The following is a 20,602-nucleotide window of genomic DNA, read 5'->3' as shown; positions in this document are numbered from 1 at the left end:
AAGTGCTGGGATTCCAGGCATAAGCCACCACACCTGGCCTGATGTGCATTTTTAGATATACACAGAGTATTTTCTAGGGCTGCCACAACAAAGTACCACAAACTGGGTGACTTAAAACAACACAAATTTATTGTCTCAGTCCTGGAGGCTAGAAGTCCAAAATCAAGGTGTTGGCAAAGTCATGTTTTATCTGAAACCTGAAGGAGAAGAATCCTTCTTGCCTTTTCCAGTTTCTGATAGCCCCAGATGGTTTTTTTGAGATGGAGTTATGCTCTTGTTGCCCAGGCTGCAGTGCAATGGCGTGATCTCGGCTCACCACAACCTCCACCTCCCAGGTTCAAGCAATTCTCCTGCCTCAGCCTCCTGAGTAGCTGGGATTACAGGCATATGCCACTACACTCAGCTAATTTTGTATTTTTAGTACAGAAGGGGTTTCTCCATGTTGGTCAGGCTGGTCTTGAACTCCCAATCTCAGGTGATCCGCCTGTCTCGGCCTCCCAAAATGCTGGGGATTACAGGCGTGAGCCACCACACCCAGCCTGATAGCCCCAGGTTTGACATAGCTTTCTCTTTATGTCTCTTCTCATAGTCCTCCCTGTGTGTGTGTGTGTCTGTATGTGTCCAAAGTTCCCCTTTTTATAAAGACATCAGTCATATTGCATTAGGGCCCACTCTAATAACCTCATTTAACTTGATTACCTCTGTAAAAACTCCATTTCCTTCCTTTCCTTTCCTTTCCTTTCCTTTTCTTTCCCTTTCTTTCCTTCCTTCCTTCCTTCTTTCCTTCCTTCCTTCTTTCCTTCCTTCCTTCCTTTCTTTTTATTTATTTTTATTTTTTTTATTTTTTGAGACGGAGTCTCGCTCTGTCGCCCAGGCTAGAGTGCAGTGGCCGGATCTCAGCTCACTGCAAGCTCCGCCTCCTGGGTTCACGCAATTCTCCTGCCTCAGCCTCCCGAGCAGCTGGGACTACAGGCGCCCGCCACCTCGCCCAGCTAGTTTTTTTTTTGTATTTTTTAGTAGAGACGGGGTTTCACCATGTTAGCCAGAATGGTCTCGATCTCCTGACCTCGTGATCCGCCCATCTCGGCCTCCCAAAGTGCTGAGATTACAGGCTTGAGCCACTGCACCCGGCCTCTTTTTATTTTTTGAGACAGGGCTTCGCTCTGTCACCCAGGCTGGAGTCCAGTGGTAGATCATAGCTCACTGCAGCCTCAACTTCCTGGGCTCGAGTGATGCACCTACTGCAGCCTCCCAAGTAACTGGGAATATAGATAACTGCCACCACGCTCGGCTAATTTTTTTTTATTTTTTGTATAGGTGAGGTCTCGCCCTATTGTCCAGGCTAGTCTCAAACTCATGGGCTCAAAGAATCCTCCTGCCTCAGTCTCCCGAACTGCTAGGATTACAGGTATGAGCCACCATGCCTGGCCCAAAACCCTACTTTCAAATAGGGTCACATTCTGAGATATTGGGAGTTAGGACTTTAACATATCTTTTGTGGGGGGCACAATTCAACCTACAAAACAAAGATGAAGAGAATTTACTTATCAGAGACTCTTACTAAAAGAACCTACTGAAGGATTTCCTTTATCAAGAAGGAAATTAGGCCAGGTGCAGTGGCTCACGCCTGTAATCCCAGCACTTTGGGAGGCTGAGGCAGGTGGGTCACCTGGGGTCAGGAGTTCGAGACCAGCGTGACCAGCATGGTGAAACCCCATCTTTACTAAAAAATACAAAAAGTAGCCAGGCGTGGTGACACGCACCTGTAATCCCAGCTACTCGGGAGGCTGAGGCAGGAAAATTGCTGGAACCCAGGAGGTGGAGGCTGCAGTGAGCTGAGATTGAACCACTGCACTCTAGCCTGGGTGACAGAATGAGACTATGTCTCAAAAAAAAAAAAAAAAAAAAAAAAAAGAAGGAAATTAAACTCGTGAGGAAGAAGTAGTATACAAATGTGCAAAGAGAAACAATGACCAAACAAACAGTGCAGAGAAGACTCTTGCCTAAGATCATACTACGCTTAAGTAGTATAATCAGTATTTGTACTCAGGTTGTCTGACAGCTTAGCCCACGCTCTTAACTTTTATAGTCCATACATCTCTATGAGGACTGTTTCAAAAGTCTCATGAGGTAACGTACAGGACAGTATTTCAGACATTTTTTGAATTTCAATATTCAGTCACTATTTTATTTTATAATTTTTTTTTGAGACAAGGTCTCATTCTGTCTTTCAGGCTGGAATGAAATGGCACAATTGATCTCCACTCACTGCAGTCTCGGCCTCCAGGCTTCACACAATTCTCCTGCCTCAGCCTCCTGAGTAGCTGGGACTACAGGGGCATGCCACCATGCCTGGCTAATCAGTCAGCATTTATTGATCATCTATAATGAGAATCTAAGAAGGTCCCAGAGAATCAAAAGACGAGATCCTTTTTACTCTTTCTCAAATTAGGGAGGAAAGAGGTTTGTTTGTTTGTTTTTTTTTCTTCCTAGAATAATTTATTCACATCCAGTATCCATTTTGTATTTTTTTTTTTCCCTGTGGGGCACTGTGATAGATGTTATAGGTACAAGTAGTGGAAGAACCATTATTCCATAGTTCTTGATTTCAAGGAGCTTACAGTCTAATAAAAATGTTTTCTAAAAAAAGGTAGAAAGTGTTATATGCCTTGAGAGAGAAACAGATGTTGTGAGGGGAGTTCAGAGGAGAGATATCTTTGCTCTGTGTGATGGGGGATGTAGTGCCCATTTGCTGAACTTTGAAAGACAAACAGGGCCAGCCGCGGTGGCTCAAGCCTGTAATCCCAGCACTTTGGGAGACCGAGAAGGGCGGATCAGGAGGTCAAGAGATCGAGACCATCCTGGCTAACACGGTGAAACTCCGTCTCTACTAAAAAAATACAAAAAACTAGCCGGGTGAGGTGGCGGGCACCTGTAGTCCCAGCTACTCGGGAGGCTGAGGCAGGAGAATGGCGTAAACCCGGGAGGCAGAGCTTGCAGTGAGCTGAGATCCGGCCACTGCGCTCCAGCCTGGGCGACAGAGCAAGACTCCGTCTCAAAAAAAAAAAAAAAAAAAAAAAAAAAAAAAAAGACAGACAGGACGACAATTAACTACACCAATGATTTATTGAGTATCTACTTGTGTGCATGGAGCTATGTTTGGAGCTTTTTATCCTGATCTCATTTATTTCTCACAATAACCCTGCTAGGTCAATATTGTCATTTTCAAATTAAACACGAGAAGATTGAAGCTCATTAAAAATAGGTGGCAGATCCTGGACGCGATGGCTTGCCTGTAATCCCAGCCCTTTGGGAGGCCGAGGCAGGCGGATCACTTGAGGCCAGGAGTTGGAGATCAGCCTGGGCAACACGGCGAAACCCCGTCTCTACCAAAACTACAAAAATTAGCCGGACACGGTGGCAGGCGCCTGTAATCCCAGCTACTCGGGAGGCTGACGCAGGAGAATCACTTGATCCCGGGAGGCAGAGGTTGCAGTGAGCCGAGATCGTGCCACTGCATTCCAGCCTGGGTGACAGAGCGAGACCCTGGCTAAAAAAAAAAAAAAAAAAAAAAAGGGCCGGGCGCGGTGGCTCAAGCCTGTAATCACAGCACTACAGCACTTTGGGCGACCAAGGTGAGCGAATTGTTTGAGCTCAGGAGTTTGAGACTAGCTTGGGCAACAAGGTGAAAACCTGTCTCTACGAAAAATCCAAAAATTAGCTGGGTGTGGGTGGCGCGTGCCTGCAGTCCCAGCTACTCAGGAGGCTGAGGTGGGAGGATTGCTTGAGCATGGGAGGTAGAGGCTGGAGTGAGCGGCGATTGCACCACTGCACTCTAGCCTGGGTGACAAAGCAAGATCCTGTCTCAAAAAACAAACAAACAAGCAAACGTACCAAAAAACAAAACAAAAAACCAAAACCACAAAATATCCAAGTGACTTGCTCAAAGTCACACAATTAGTAAATGGAACCAGACATAAGCTAAAGGTAGACCAAGCCTTGAATCTGGATCAGGCTGGTTCCAAATTCCCTGCCCTTTCATCTCCCTAACAGTTTGTTTTGTTTCTCTCTCTTTCTCTTTCTTTTTCTTTCTTTCTTTCACTTTCTTTTTTTAAAAAAAATAAAATAAATTTCCTAATTGTTTATGTAGCACTTTCTCTTAGCATAACAGTTTTTAGAGTAGGTAAACATTTTTTTTTTTTTCCATTTCCAAAAGTCAATTATTATCTATTCTTCTGGTTCAAATGCCAGGTCCTTTTATGGCAGAGATTCTCAAAAGAGTGATCCGCAGAGGAGTTGCACCATTAGCTCACTGGGATAGTTTGCAAAAGTGCAAATTTCCAGACCCCATTCTCAAAGATTCTGAGTAAGTTTGAGATGAGACCCAGAGAACCTGCATTTTTTTTTTTTTTTTAAACAAACGTATTCAGCCTCTCTTGAGAACCACTGTGCCTAGAAAGTCTTTGGGAAGCTTTTGGAAGTAGTAAGTTCGTCTTGGAAAGAACACTCCAGACAAGCTTTCCGGTAGTCTTTCCCAAACTGTCATGCCTGAGGTTCTGGACTTATTCTTACTGATCCCTGACAGCACAGCGACTAGCTGAAGGACTCTGATCGACTGATGAGGGTTTGACCTCATCTACATACATCCCAGTTTAGCAGCATATACTAAGCTAGCTGGCAAACTGCTTAAAGCCACATGGGAAATCTGCGCGTTGGGCTATGTCTGGAAGATGTGGAGGAGCAAGCCAGACCTGACCGGTCAGATAGTGGAGACACTGAATCCGAAACCCAAATATTTCAGGGGTTAATCAATTCTCATAGAAAGGTAGGAAGCCCGGTTAGTCCAACTCATGCGCAGGCGCAGAAGAAGGACGGATGCACAAAGTAAGGCGCGCCCTTCCCCCACCCTCTTTCAGGCCAACTCCCACTGCGCAGGCGCATACAGTGCACCAACATGGCCGCCCCCGTGGATCTTGAGTTGAAGAAGGTAAAAGAGGGTCTTGGGCAGGCGGAGGCCTTCTCTTTGGAGGCTGAGGGGACTATAGGCAAGAATATCGAGTGAGGCACGAGCCTTGCATAAGGAAGGAGGGTCCAGTGGACTAGGGAATGGTTTCCCAGAGTCCTAAGGCCGCACTGCGTCTCCGTAAACTGGGGTGGGGGGCGAGCGGCTCTTGCTGGGTAGGAGCCGGTTTGGGTGAGATAAGTCTGCGGGCCTATCTCGGGCCTGTGCAGTCTTTCTGAGCTCTAGAGAGCTTTCGTTGCGTTTGGAGGCTTCAGGGACTCACTTTCATAGTAAGAACCAAAGAGAGCATTTCAAATGGGGGTGCCTTCGGACCCCTTGCCTGAGTTGTGGCATCCGTAATTCTGCCTCATTTGCTTTGAAAAACTCCAAGTCCAACCTTTGTTTTTAGGCCGTTTATTCGGTTCTATACCTTGAAAGGTTGCGGTATCTACAGTTCGGAAAACCAGGCATTGTAACAGCAATGTTCATTTCAGGATTTTGCCCCCCCCCCCCTCTTTTTAAGGACTTGTTCAAAAAAAAAAAAAAAAAAAAGAAAACAAAACAAAACCTTCTTTTGAAGGACTTGTCAAAAAAACAACAAAACCAGTAAAATTTTCCAAATAAAACCGGTATCAGAAGGAATTGGGTTTCCTGCTTTCCTCAGTTGCTTATAATGTGTTGTTACTCATATTTTTGCTGTCTAAGAATGATCAGCATTCTAACACCACTAATGACCCCAAACCAGTATGCTTTGTGCGGTGGGGTGGATTGGAAAGGACTCTAGAATTTATCTATTTTAAATCTACTTTTCTAGAAAAGGAACCAGTGCTAGAAGAGTCTGTCAGAGGTTGGGACTAGAATCCAGTATTCTCTGTCTTACCTCACACTTTTTTTTTTTTTTTTTTTTTTTTTTTGAGACAGAGTCTCGCTAGTCGCGCAGGCTGGAGTGCAGTGGCGCGATCTCGGCTCACTGCAAGCTCCACCTCCCGGGTTCATGCCATTCTCCTGCCTCAGCCTCCGGAGTAGCTGGGACCACAGGCGCCCGCCACCTCGCCCGGCTAGTTTTTTGTATTTTTTAGTAGAGACGGGGTTTCACCGTGTTAGCCAGGATGGTCTCGATCTCCTGACCTTGTGATCCGCCCGTCTCAGCCTCCCAAAGTGCTGGGATTACAGGCTTGAGCCCCCGCGCCCGGCTAAAGGTTTTATCTTCTAATGTTGTTACAGGGTCCGTTTTTTGGGTGGAGACAAATAGGACATTTCAGGCCCCTCCCCTTCTCCAAAGTAAATCTTTCAAAATCTTACTAGTAGGTGAAAACAAGGTCACAATAAAAATTATGTAGTAACCTTTGCTGTACATTGCAGTCACAAATGTTATTATTAAGGCACAAATTTGACAGCATGTGAAAGTCATTCCAGGCACTTCAACAAGAGTATCCAAGAACTGTTTATTTTCCAGTTAACTAAGTGTACGCAAGGGTCAAATTTGGCCTGATGCAATTATTTTGCCAGTGCTTTGCATTTTTTCTATCTTTTTGGTCTTCCTCTTAAAAATGTTCATATTATGAATATTACTATAGACAGTGGAATGGAAAGATTGCTGAACTAAGGGGTTAGAAGAAATGTCTTTAAATACACCTCCCTTTCCCTCTAATAGTTGTTCAAACTTGTGCAAGCCACTTTTATCTCTTAACTCATTTAGTTACTTAATTTGTAAATTGTGGATGATGAAACTGCCAATGCTAACTCATGGCATTATTGAGAGGCATAAATTAGATATTATATTTCCTCATTAATATTCTTATATTAATATTCCCATATTAATATTTCTTTTCTTTTTTTTTTTTTTTTGAGACGGAGTCTTGCTCTGTAGCCCGGGCTGGAGTGCAGTGGCCGGATCTCAGCTCACTGCAAGCTCCACCTCCCGGGTTTACGCCATTCTCCTGCCTCAGCCTCCGGAGTAGCTGGGACTACAGGCGCCCGCCACCTTGCCCGGCTAGTTTTTTGTATTTTTAGTAGAGATGGGGTTTCACCATGTTAGCCAGGATGGTCTCGATCTCCTGACCTCGTGATCCACCCATCTCGGCCTCCCAAAGTGCTGGGATTACAGGCTTGAGCCACCGCACCCGGCCTCCCATATTAATATTTCAAACTAATGTGAGAAAGTGCTTTGAAACCTAATTGTGCAATACAAATGTAGTGAGTTATTACTTTTATGGTTCTTGTTTTGAATCTCTGGGTTTCATCCTTGACTATTGCGTTTATTTCTTTTACTACTCCTTGAATACCTGCTTCTTAATATGGTTATTATTTAATGTGCATTTGTTTTGCTTCACACTGATTGTATCTTCTGATGAGTGTAAATTCAGTATTTAGTATAGTGACTTGATCGTTTACAGTTATGTTGACTTATTGATATTTGGTAAATTTCACAACTTTGTCTCTGGCTAGCATGTTTTGTTTTAATGTATTTGGATTTGACATAAATGTTTCCTGTAAAATGTTTAACCTACTAAATCATGGACTTGTTTTTATTAGGCCTTCACAGAGCTTCAAGCCAAAGTTATTGACACTCAACAGAAGGTGAAGCTCGCAGACATACAGATTGAACAGCTAAACAGAACGAAAAAGCATGCACATCTTACAGATACAGAGATCATGACTTTGGTAGATGAGACTAACATGTATGAAGGTGTAGGAAGAATGTAAGTAAAATGTGTCTTTGACGGAGTTATTTTGGGAGTGCTTTTGTCCAAATTAAATAGAATGTGTTCGTCTTAAAACTTGGGTTAGGCCAGGCGTGGTAGTTCATGCCTGTAGTCTCGGCACTTTAGGAGGCCATGGTGAGTGGATCACTTGAGGGCAGCTTGGCCAATATGGTGAAACCCTGTGTCTACCACAAATACAAAGATTAGCTGAGCGTGGTGGTACTTACCTATAGTCTCAGCTACTTGGGAGACTGAAGCAGGAGAGTCACTTGAACCCTGGAGGTGTGCCCACTGCACACCAGCCTGGGCAACAGAGCTAGACTCTGTCTCAAACAAAACAAAAAAACCCTTGGTTTAAAGTATCTTTTTTTTTTTTTTTTGAGACGGAGTCTTGCTATATCACCCAGGCTGGAGTGCAATGGCCCAATCTTGGCTCACTGCAACCTCTGTCTCCCGGGTTCAAGCGATTCGCTTGCTTCAACCTCCTGAGTAGCTGGGATTACAGGCGCACCCCACCACATCCAGCTAATTTTTGTATTTTTAGTAGACAGATTTTACCATATTGGCCAGGATGGTCTCCAACTCCTGACCTCGTGATCCGCCCACCTCAGCCTCCCAAAGTGCTGGATTACAGGTGTGAGCCACCACGCCCGGCGGGTTAAAGTATCTTAGAATTAACTTTAAAGATTGTCCAATTAAATGCTTGCTTTTTTTAAAATGAGGAGCTGAACTTCAGGTACATTAATTAAAGTGTTTAATTTTAGACTTCAAAGTCCTTTTTTTTTTTTTTTTGAGATAGAGTCTCGCTCTGTTGCCAGGCTGGAGTGCAGTGGTGTGATCCCGGCTCACTGCAACCTCCACCTCCTGGGTTCAAGCAATTCTGCCTCAGCCTCCTGAGTAGCTTGGACTACAGGCACGTGCTACCACACCCAGCTAATTTTTGTATTTTTAGTAGAAATGGGATTTTACCGTGTTGGCCAGGATGGTCTCAATCTCTTGACCTCTTGATCCGCCCGCCTTGGCCTCCCAAAGTGCTGGGATTACAGGCGTGAGCCACCGTCCCTGGCCTTGAAGTACGTTTCTTAAGTGCTTACTTTCCTGTTCTGTCTATAATTACGTACTTAAGTGTGTAAGTTCAGTAATAAAAATGATTTATCATGGAAAATGTTTATAGCAATGTTATATTGTATGTGAAGAAGATTTATTTAAGTAGGTGCAGTTTTAACCTCCTCTTCCCTACTTAATTTATTAGGAGTGATACAAATCGTAAATCTTTCTGATATCTGATCAGTGTTATAAAATAAAAATAAAGATTCAATTGTCATTTAAATACATTCATTCTGGCCAAGCGTGGTGGCTCATGCCTGTAATCTCAGCACTTTGGGAGGCCGAGGTGGGTGGATCCCCTGAGGTTAGGGGTTTGAGACCAGCCTGGCCAACATGGGGAAACCCCATCTCTACTAAAAATATAAAAATTAGCGAGGCGTGGTGGCGCACACCTGTAATCACAGTTACTCATGAGGCTGAGGCAGGAGAACTGCTCGAAACTGGGAGGTGGAGGTTGCAGTGAGCCGAGATTGCGCCATTGCACTCCAGCCTGGGCAACAAGAGTGAAACTCTGCCTCAAAAAAAAAAAAAAAATACACTCACTCTAAGTGTCATGCGTTGTTCTAGTAGGAGGACAACTCACATGTGAGAAATCTAGTAAATTATTTTACTTTTGTTTGTTCTAATTAATACACAATTAACTTCGTACATTTCACTTTTTTTCCTTTTAAAAGCATATTACCCTTGTGAGAGAGAACAGGTCTGCTTCCTATTCTTTAAGCAGAAAAGAAGGAATGGAAAAGCCCTTAAGTACAGGTCACATTCCACTACAGTGAGCTAAAAGGAGAAGACAGATTTTTTTTTTTTAAGTTGGGGGGAGGTACAGGAGGAGGGTTTTTCTGGAATTTGGTCTTTGAGTATTACTTAGTAAGTAGACCATTACTTCAGGTTTGGAGATCTTTTAGTTAGAATGGAATTTGACCTCAGTCATGGGATGACTTGTTTTGTGATTGATTTGAAGAAAGAATAACATGTGTAAAATTTAATAATGGCTTTGGAATGACATCATGAGAAGTAGACCCTGCTCATCACTGACTAATCCATATCTTTTTGGTTCAGAATTAGATTATGTTAAATTGTTCATCTGATTTGCTTTCTCAGAATGAATAACATAGCACAAGTAAATTTTATGTCCAAGCTTATTTCATTTTAGCTTAAGAGGATAAGGATCCCAATTTGAGAGTTTGTTACTGGGACACAAAAGAATTGGGATGAGAACAAAGTAGAACCCTTGAATATGTGTCTGTGTAGTATGAAATGCATTGTTGGCATTCACTACAGGATAATTTTATCCTTAATGTGAATATCCTTAGGTCTTAAAACAGTAATGCCAGCTTTATTAACATGTACTTGGATTTCACATCACTGCACTAGCCTTTGTTTGCAATAGCTAAAGAATTCCTTTTTCAAAATAGAAAAACCGTTTCACTCCCTTTGGGCCTTTGAGCTACCGTGAAGTTTTAATTTTTAATTAGAATAGTTTCATTTATTAAACGTTCTGCAGAAGTGTTAGGAGAGTTGTTTTTTGTACGTATTGTCCAAAGTGCTACAGATAGGTTGTTTTCCATACAAAGAATTTTAGAATTTAAAGGCTAGGATATGAATTAATTAATGGTAGAATGGTATTATTTCCAGAAGGTTTATTTCATATAAATTATGTTTCTTAAAAGAAGTGTGGAGTTTTAAATGTTTGAATAAAGTTGAGCTTCTACATGATTTCAGACTTCTGTTTTAAATTTGACTTTTGTGCTGTCTGCATCTCATCAGGAGTATGAGTTTGACCCTGCATTGTAGGGGCATGTAAGGTGAATAGCGTTTGTTGTTTGGCTAGCGTATTAGTGCCCTGAGAGGAAGAAAAGACTTGCTGAGTATTAGTCTGGTCATGAGGATGTTCTCTTTCTTGATGCTAAACCTGAAATATCTATTTCTGAATTTATAGTCTTGAGTAATTTTGGGTATCATTGTGATTCACTTCTTTAATTCTAGTCTTTACCTTAATTTGTTTTTTTCTTTTCCTTTTTGAGTGTTATTTGGGAATTCTGATTAGAATATTACTTTTTCCCGAAGTTTCATTTTAAAACCACAGATAATAAAATCCAAAACTTCATTTTTCTTTTAGAACCTGCGGTGGATTTTCCCATTGCTGAAATTCGGGTCTCATTGCTTCTTGCCTGGACTTTTATGATAGCATCTTAACTGTTCTTTCTTCCTGCCTTCATTCTGTCTGTCCAAATCCATTCTTCACTTATCTGCCAGAATTAATCACGTTAATATTCTTCATAAAATCCTTTGTTCATCCTCTGTTGTTCACAGGATAAAATCCAAACTTGTTGACCTTGCATTCATGGTTATTCATAATCTGTTCTTAATTTGCCCTTTGTCTCAGGTCCCACCACTTTCTTTTTTCAGGGTTAGGATAGCATGTATATTTCATCTCATGGACCTACCTTCTACTAGTTTGTGTTATGTGTTGAGAAGAATTTTGAGGTGTCAAATGGGTTTTAAACATACTTTAATTGATTGGTGATGTCAGTTACACAGTGAGGGTAGAAGAGTAGTAGCACATGTACCAGAAATTGTTATCCTACCCTTGCCACATAGATTTCCTCACACATGTTATGTTTTTGTGCTTTTTTGCTTTTGCTCAGTCTTTGGAGAATAACATTGTGCTTGGCTGGCAATATTCCTTTTTTACTTGTGAAATTCTCATCCTTCAAAACATAGCTCCACTCTTACTTTGCCTCTGAAGATTTTTCCAGCCCCTGGGGCAGACTCATTCACTCTTTCCTTGGTGATAGCAGGGCTTTTGTTCCTACAGCTAGTAAAGCACATTGAGTGTGTAGGTGTGTTTAAATGGGTCGGTCTTCCCAACCAGATTGTCAGCTCTGGGAGACCATATATATATATTATCTTTGTTTTCTCATTCTCAGTATAATGTCTGGCACAAAATAGCTGTTAAATGTGTATTGATTTGAATTGAATCTGATTCTTTTTTCTTGCCTAAAATAACTTTTTTCTTTTGGTTTCTTAGAAAAAAAGTATTTTAGAAAGTGTCAGACACTTAAGAATGAGTTTATTATCCTATTTTAATATATGATCCATGTAAGATGAAATTATAAAAGTAACATATTTTGACTAAGGTCAAAAAAATTATATCTGCCCAAAATCACGTCCTCTGATCTGACAGGATTAATTCTTTATTAAATATATTTAGAAGGTTGTCTAATTCTAAATACCAGCCAGTGGAAGAGATACTCAGAACTGAAAATACAGAAAACTGAAAGCTTCAAGATTATGCTTGAGGGTAGTATAATCCTTAGAGAATAAAGGCTATTTTATGCATAATAATATCAATATATTTTTATCCGTTTTACCTTCCTCATCTTCGCATAGAATGTAAGTCAGAGGTTTTTTTTTTAGGGTATGTATTTAGTTAAACAAATCATTGCAGGCCCAGATATCTTTCATTTCATAAGTATGGACACATTTTGTAGTGTTAAATACCTCTTATATGTGGCTATTTTTGGTTTAAAACAAGGAAAGTCAAGCTACAGGATAAGAGATGATGAATTGCTATATACTGTAAGCTCTGAGTGTTGCTTAAAGCTATATTCCATCCAGTCTTTTGGCGTGTTGCCAGCACATTTTAGTTCTCTTACTTCATATTCTTTAGAGAGGCTGTTATGTAGCCTGATACTACTACCACCAATTTCTGGTTTTGCTACTTAAGCTGTTTGTGAGCTGACCTCACCATACTGCTTTGAGAACTATGATGAAAGTTACAACTGGGGAATGATCTGTCTGAATATTTGGAAGTGTTTGTCTTTGCATCTTTCTAGCATGCAAGGAGGGAATAGACAAATCTCAAATGTTATGTGAATATTTCTTGTATGTATTTTTCATGGATAAAAATGTTTATAATTGCTTGTGTGGGGGTTTTCTTCCTTTTCTGCCTTGCATGGTAGAGGATAGGAGTATTTTAAAAATAAGAATTACATTTGAAAGTACACATAAATGACATTTGACCATACTAGTGTTTGAAAGGACCATCATTAGAATAAATGTCAAACTTATTTTTATGAACAATAAGTATGATCCTAACCCTGATTTGATGTCAGATCTATTATTTGAACATCCTTTTTGCTTGAGCATTACATAAATAACATTTCTTTTTTCCAAAAGAGACAAATTAACTTTTTTTTTGATATAAGAGGAACTTGAGTAGATTAGCCTTTAAAAAGAACAATTAGTACCTTTTTAAAACTTGAACCTAACTAAAAATAACTTTGTACCATATTTAAACTGATTTAGAGGTATGCTACCATTCTGTGGGTATTTTTTACATTTAAGGAACTAAGAATGAACAATGGTATAAATCTGCCAACTAGATAAGTGTCTAGCAATGCAAAAATTTCTGTTTGGGAGCGGTGTTACTATTTCTACTTGTTGAAGTAATTTAATGGTTGATCTCTAATGGTAGAAAGATACAGAAATGTAGAACTTAAGATAAATGTGGCATGAGTAGAAAGTGAAACAGTAGGTGTATTCCTGATAGGTAACAAATTTAAAAAAAAATCTAAATAAGTAGTTTTTCAACTGTTTAGGTTGTAGAAATCTAAACTCTTTATGACAGCTTGGCTGAACTGCCCTTTGTTTAAAATGTTATATTAGTTTTGTTGTGATTGTACTTGTTAGTTTGGGTGTTGACCTATAATTTGAATCGTGGCATTTAGTAAAGGTGGGATGAAATATTTGCAGCTTCCTTAGTTATGTTAAATATTAGTAGAAAGGGGTATGCTCGTGCTGCTTCAAGTTTTGCAACCCTTTTACAATTTCATGTAGCTGTAGAGTTGGTGTTCCAGTCAATCTGAGGTAATTTTAAAACTGAAGAAATGGTCATACTATATTTTATTGCTAAGAGATTAGGAAATGAAATTTTACAAATCTTAGTATAGTAAATATTATTGATATTGTTGATAAATACTGTTGATACTATAGTAAAAATAGTTTATATTGTTGCTCTCAGCAGAATCAAGTTTGGATATTTTATTTAGTGCATACTACAGGGAAAAAAATAATGTGTGAGATGACTTTTGGTGTGAGAGTCACATTGCAAATGCAAATTTATAAATTCCTTTTTTACCCTCTTTAAAGGTATTAATCTGTATTTTAGAGAAAGTGAAGCGAAGATAGTTGTCAAAAGTAAGATGAGATTATTTTTTAGATTAAAAAATTTTTTTTTAGATTTTACTTAAAGGAAGAGAAGTTCTCGGTGTTCAGCTGCTTTTACTAATAGAACATGACCCACCCTTCTTGTGTTTTTATACAGAGCCATTTAAAGTCATGGCTTTCATTGCCCAGAGTTCTAAGGGAAAACAACAACAGCTTTTCCTGTTGTGCAGGGAAAAATGACTTCAGTTTTGTTGATGTTGAATATGTATATAAACCCAGATGGGCACACTCTCCTCTTACGCAGATTTAGTACTCTGGGGAGAGGAGATTTTTAAGTAATATTCTTAATTTCCTTAAGTTGTCAGTGATTTAAAAACTTGATGTTCATTATAACTCTGCTCTACTGCTGTCTAGAATAACGTCACTGTTTTTGTGCCAGAGGGAGTTAACAAACATTTGCGTAAGAATTACATAGTCCTGTTTCTTCTGCAGATGAGTACTTTTTAATAATTCTTTCCCTGCTGCCCCTCCCATATGCCCCAGAGTCTAAAGATTCTCACCAAAACACAGGAAATTAATTTTGAAAATATTATGTTAATTAGATGTCTATTGTTAAAGGGAAAAGAAGTCTGTTATTGTGGAGAGTACAAACATACTAAAATAAACTTGTTATGGGGTTACTTATTTTAGGCTTTGGACCTGTTTTAAAAACATAAATGTAATTGATTCATTTAGCTACTTGGTGGACTTTGCTTGCTTCTGCATTTCCTGACATCAGAAGACCTGGCCTTTTTTTTTTTTTTTTTTTTTTAAACTGACAAAGGATTAAACAAAATCAACCTTTGTTGTATGAAAAGTGGCAGTCATTTTCAGGATACTACAGTGTTTTCCAGTCGATGATAAGCAACTGAGCGAAAGATAGGCCGGGCGCGGTGGCTCAAGCCTGTAATCCCAGAACTTTGGGAGGCCGAGACGGGCGGATCACGAGGTCAGGAGATCAAGACCATCCTGGCTAACCCGGTGAAACCCCGTCTCTACTAAAAAATACAAAAAACAAGCCGGGCGAGGTGGCGGGCGCCTGTAGTCCCAGCTACTCCGGAGGCTGAGGCAGGAAAATGGCGTGAACCCGGGAGGCGGAGCTTGCAGTGAGCTGAAATCTGGCCACTGCACTCCAGCCTGGGCGACAAAGCGAGACTCCGTCTCAAAAAAAAAAAAAAAAAAAGAAAAGTACCATTTGCTTCCTGTTCCTATGTAAAAAAATTAAGGTAGCAGCAGTCTTGAACTGTTACTTTGTCACTGACGAATTGTGTTCTGTAACTGACTTAATTAGCTGAATTTCTCCAAAAACAGTCAATTTTAAGCCATAACAAGAATCTTCTGATTTTAGCTGCCACTTATCTCATAGTGCAAAGTTAGGAATAACTTACTGTCTAATCTGAGAGAGAGAACTGAAATGTTGATGTCAAGGAACATAATCTGCTTAATGAAATGTCCAAGAAGGAGCTCAGAAAAATACTGACTTAGAAGGTGAGTCAGTTCATATATACGAACACATACTTGGTAATGCCTTTTGTCATTCTTTTTTATTTCTAATATCAGGAACTGCTGTTAACTGCAAATATCCTTTACTCTCATGAAATAATTAGGATTACTAGTGTGTTACATGTACCATTAGTGCCCATGCTTCTGTGAAGAGTGTATGCTTATTTTATTTATATAATTTAAGTTCAAATGGACCTGTCTGGGAGAATGTTACTTCATTGTCCTGGCCAGGAACTCTTATTACCAACTCTTGTTTTGCAGTAGATCAGTTGTCTTGAAATGAACTAGATTACTTGGAGGCCACTATCCTTTTTGCTTTGAAGAGGACTTGAAATATTCTGAAACCAAAATTTGTACAGCAACAGAAGCCTACTATCAAAAACGTATCTTTAAATAGATAAGAGCATGACTGCCCTAAGCCCAACCTTTACACTGGCTCAGAGTAAAAAGATTTGGATCACAGTATGCATCCTGTATGTGTGTGTCTGACTGAGCCTTGGCATTTGTGCCCAAGTATATTTATATTTCTCTATGACATTCTGCTTTTGTACCAGGAGTACTCTGCTCTCTATCTGTCCTCTAATACTCATTGGATAGTAATTTTAAAACATTTTATCTATTGCTATATTTTAACTTACTAGTAAAATAAAGATCATATCTTGGAAAAAGTTGTGGAATAACTCACTGCCTATATGTGGAAATGTTTGGGGTTTGATGAAGCCAGAGTAAAAGTGGTAAACATCAGAGGTGCTTACTTACCGGAATACTTAGAATACCAAATAGTAACCCGAAATAAACATCATGTTTAAAATAGATAAACATACTACTGCTTCAATAGTTTTGATTTAAAAATAGGCAGTAATTTTTAATTAGTAAAAATTGCACATAGCAGTGTGTGTTACTCTACTGGAACAAGGAATGCTTATATGGGATTGGGTTCTGGAAGGGACAATGATTCTCCAATAATTCCAGTGAGTTCTCAGTCCTCATCTTATTCGACCTATCAGTAGCATTTGATCCTGTTGATCTTTCTTCCTTGAAGCACTTTCTTACGTTGGCTTGCAGGATACCGCTTCTTGGTATTCCTGCTACCTCACTGTCCATTCCTTCTCAGCCTCCTTTACTATCTTCATTTCTTTTGCATCTGTAAGTATTAAATTGACTTTGGACTTATCCCTTGGATTTTTTTTCTTTTTTTTGGTCTATATGTACTCAGTCTCTTAATAATCTCATCCAGGAGTGTCTCTAAATGCATTTTTTTTTTTTGAGACTGAGTCTCGCTCTGTCTCCCAGGCTGGAGTGCAGTGGCCGGATCTCAGCTCACTGCAAGCTCCGCCTCCCAGGTTTACACCATTCTCCTGCCTCAACCTCCCGAGTAGCTGGGACTACAGGCGCCCGCCACCTCGCCCGGCTAGTTTTTTGTATTTTTTTAGTAGAGACGGGGTTTCACCGTGTTAGCCAGGATGGTCTCGATCTCCTGACCTCGTGATCCACCCGTCTCGGCCTCCCAAAGTGCTGGGATTACAGGCTTGAGCCACCGTGCCCGGCCTCTAAATGCATTTTTATGTACTGACAACTCCCAGATTTTTAATCTTTAACTTAGACCCCTTCTCTGAACTCCAGACTTGTATATTCAGCTGCCTACCTTACATCTTCATGTGATGGTCTAATAGGCATCTCAGAATTAACTTGGCCAAAATAAAATTTTCGCTGTTTACAAACAAACCATCTTCTCTCTCAGTATTACTAAGTGGGTTTTCCACCCTTCAAGTTTTTCCAAATATTGGAGTCACCCTTGGCCCCTCTCTTTCAATCTTATGTTTAGCTCATTATCAAATACTATTGACTCTATCTTTAAATTTTGTTCAGAATCTGAAGACTTCTGCTTACCACCACCCTGGTCTAATTTACCATTGGTTGATGGCAATTGCTTCCTAACTAGGCAGGCTCCTTGCTTCTGTCCTTAACCCTTGGCTGTTTTCAACTGATCAGCCAGAGTAATCATTTTAAAATGTAAGTGAAGATCACTGTAGTCAAATGGCCTCCCGTTTCATCAGTGAAAAAGACCAAGTCTTTTGCACTTGCCAGTTTCTCTGCCTGAAGCCTTCTTCCAGGTATCTCAGTGGCTTACCTTTTCTCTTCCTTCAGGTCGTTTCTAAAAAGGGAATGAGGCCTTTCATGACCATCCTATTTAAAAGTACACACCTAACCAGCACCCACACTTATTTGCCCCTTGTTGGCTTTATTTTTCTCCATCGTACGTCACCATCTGGCGACAATGATACTATTTGCCTTTCTTTTTTTCTCCTTCTTCTACCCTCCATGGTATCCAATGTCTTTCTTAAAGAATCAGTATTATTGAGTTATAACTTGTATAGAATGAAATGCGTTCGTTTTAGGAGTACAGTTGGGTGAATTTTGACAAATGTAACCACCGCAATCACGATAAAGAACATTTTCATCACTCTAAAAACTTTCTTGCTTCTTTCAACTCAATCGTCTCCTTCCTTAATCCTGGCTCCAAGCTGCTGCTAATCTGATTTCTATGACTGTAGATTAATTTTTTCTGTTTTAGAACTTTATGTAGATGCAATATATAAATGGAGTCATGTACTTTTACTGAGTTAATGCTTCTGAGATTTACTCATGTCATGTAGGTCAGGCCTCCTCAGGGGCCGTATGCTGGGCTTCAGTTCCACTTATTTTGGTACGCTGGACCTGCCGTTCTCCCTGTGCTTGCTAGCTTCATCTTCAGCTTGGCTACAGGAATTCCAGGGATTTTATTGAGGCATGACAACATCCAGAGTGAGAAAGTGCCATGTTTTCTGGTGTCACCTTCATGGGAGCACCTTTCCAGAAGTCTTCTAATGGTCTCCCACTTATATTTCATGACAGAAACTGAGTCACATGCTAAGGCCTAAATCTTGGGGGATGTAACTGCAATGATTGGGTAAGGCCAATCAAGATTCAGCCTAGAACTTACTTCCCTGATTTACTTGGGGAAATAGAGAATACCCAAACAAAATTGGGGCTCAATCAACAAAAGGAAATGGACATGGGGTAGTTAAACAATAGTGTCTGCCAAAGTCATCAACAATCATAATAGTGATCAACAACTGAGGGCTAGCTATATGAAAACTATTGATATATTTGGGATGAATTAGGCAGAGTTTAGTCTGGGAGCATAGGCAGGCAGGAAGCTATTCAGGAGGTTAGTAATAAGAGCATAAATTAAGGTGGTGGAAGTAGAATAGTGAGGTGAAGGGTCAGTATGAAAGAAAGTGATAAATTGGAAATATAGGGAGGATATCTGCCGTTTTGGGACTTGCACATGGTGATGTTGATGGAAGCTGAAGTCGAGATGGTGAAACTGCTTGTAGGGAATGTTGGTGTGAGTTGATAAAATGAGTTTAATTTGGGCCATGTTGAATTTGAGGTGATATGGAACATACAAGTGGAAGTGACCATAGATGCTGGACATAGTGCAGGTGATAGTGGTTGATATTATTTTGAGGGTTATTAGCTAAGTTGAGGCCTTGAAAATAAGTGAGTTCTCCTAGGGACTTTGGGTAGAGATTGTTTAGCAGAGAGCCTTGCATAGTGCTTGTAGTATGGGCACTGGAGAAGAAAGAGGAAGGAGGGATTTATGGATACAGTAGTTAATGAGGGAAACATGGATAGCATAATGCAGAGATGCAGCAGCAGCATCCCTCAGAGTTAGATTTGAGCATACAGTGATCTGTAGATTGCTTTTGTCTAGGCATGGCAGGATCCAGGTGCTGTATGTCTGTGTTATAACCTAGTACTACATTATTTATTTTGTTGCTCAAATAATTCTGCTTTGACCATTGGGAGCTCTTTGAGATTTTCTCCTTTTCTTTTTATCCCAGTCTTGAAATGCAGTGGTGTGACTGTGGCTTACGGGACCCTTGACCTCCTGGGCTCAAGCAGTTCTCTACCTCAGCCTCCCAAATAGTTGGGATTACAGGCATGTGCCACCAAACCCAGCTAATTTAGAATTTTTTTTGTAGAGATAGGATTTTGTCATGTTGCCCATGCTGGTCTTGAACTCCTGGACTCAAGTGATCCCTTCACCTCAGCCTCTCAAAGTGCTAGGATTAGAGGCGTGAGCCACTGCACCTGGCAACTTTATTATTATTATTATTTTCTGAGACAGAGTCTCCCTCTGTCGCCTAGGCTGAAGTGCAGTGGCTTGATCTCAGCTCACTGCAAACTCCGCCTTCCGGGTTCAAGCAGTTCTCTGCCTCAGCCTCGCGTGTACCTGGAACTACAGGTACCCGCCACCGTGTCTGGCTAATTTTTTTTTGTTTTTAGTAGAGACAGGGTTTTGCCATGTTGTCCATGCTGGTCTCAAACTACTGACCTCAAGTGATCTGCCCACCTTGGCCTCCCCAAGTGCTGGGATTACAGGTGTGAGCCACCATGCACGGCCAGCAACTTTGTTTTTTCAGAGTAGTTTTAGATTACAGAAAAATTGAGCAGAAAGAACAGCGAGCTCTCACTCCCTTTCCACTCTCTCCCACGCTGTTTCTTCTCTTATTAACATCTGGCATTAGTGTGGCACATTCGTTACAATTAATGAAAAAATATTGATAAATTATTGTTAACTAAGATCCATAGTTTACATTAGGGGTCATCTTTGTGTTATTATACAGTATAGTTTCACTGTCCTCCAAATCCCTTGTGCTCTACCTGTTCGTCCTTCTTCCCCTTCCTTCCGCGCTCTCTTCTCTGGTGACCACTGACCTTTTTACTGTTTCTATATATAGTTTTGCCTTTTCCAAAATCTCATATCGTTGGAATGATGCAGTATATAGCCTTTCATACTATACTGGTTTCTTTGACTTAGCAATATGCATTTAAGGCTCCTCTGTGTCTTTGTGGCTTGATACCTCATTTCTTTTTGTTGTTGAATAATATTCTATTGTATGGATGTACTGACAGTTTATCCATTCACTTATTGAAGAATATTTTGGTTGGTTCCAAGTTTTGGCAGTTACAAATGAAGCAGCTGTAAACATTTGCACATGTGCATAGAAGTTTTCAACTCATT

At 40.4% G+C, this 20,602-nt stretch overlaps 1 protein-coding gene across 3 annotated transcripts in view; it reads left to right on the top strand.

The window, feature by feature from the left end:
- The first annotated feature begins 4,885 nt into the window (after positions 1-4,885).
- Positions 4,886-20,602, top strand: part of PFDN1 (prefoldin subunit 1) — a 57,028-nt gene continuing 41,311 nt past the window's right edge. For all 3 annotated transcript variants that reach the window (XM_003900198.3, XM_017959945.2, XM_009209224.2), the window contains exons 1-2: positions 4,886-4,987; positions 7,538-7,704. In XM_003900198.3, coding sequence (XP_003900247.1) covers positions 4,955-4,987; positions 7,538-7,704 — 200 coding nt within the window. In that variant the 5' untranslated portion in view covers positions 4,886-4,954. The remainder of the gene's footprint in view (positions 4,988-7,537; positions 7,705-20,602) is intronic.

Source organism: Papio anubis, chromosome 5 (assembly GCF_008728515.1).
Source record: "Papio anubis isolate 15944 chromosome 5, Panubis1.0, whole genome shotgun sequence".
NCBI classification, from domain to species: Eukaryota; Metazoa; Chordata; class Mammalia; order Primates; family Cercopithecidae; genus Papio; species Papio anubis.
Note: the sequence above shows the minus strand (reverse complement) of the source record. Positions and strands in the feature narration are given on the sequence as shown.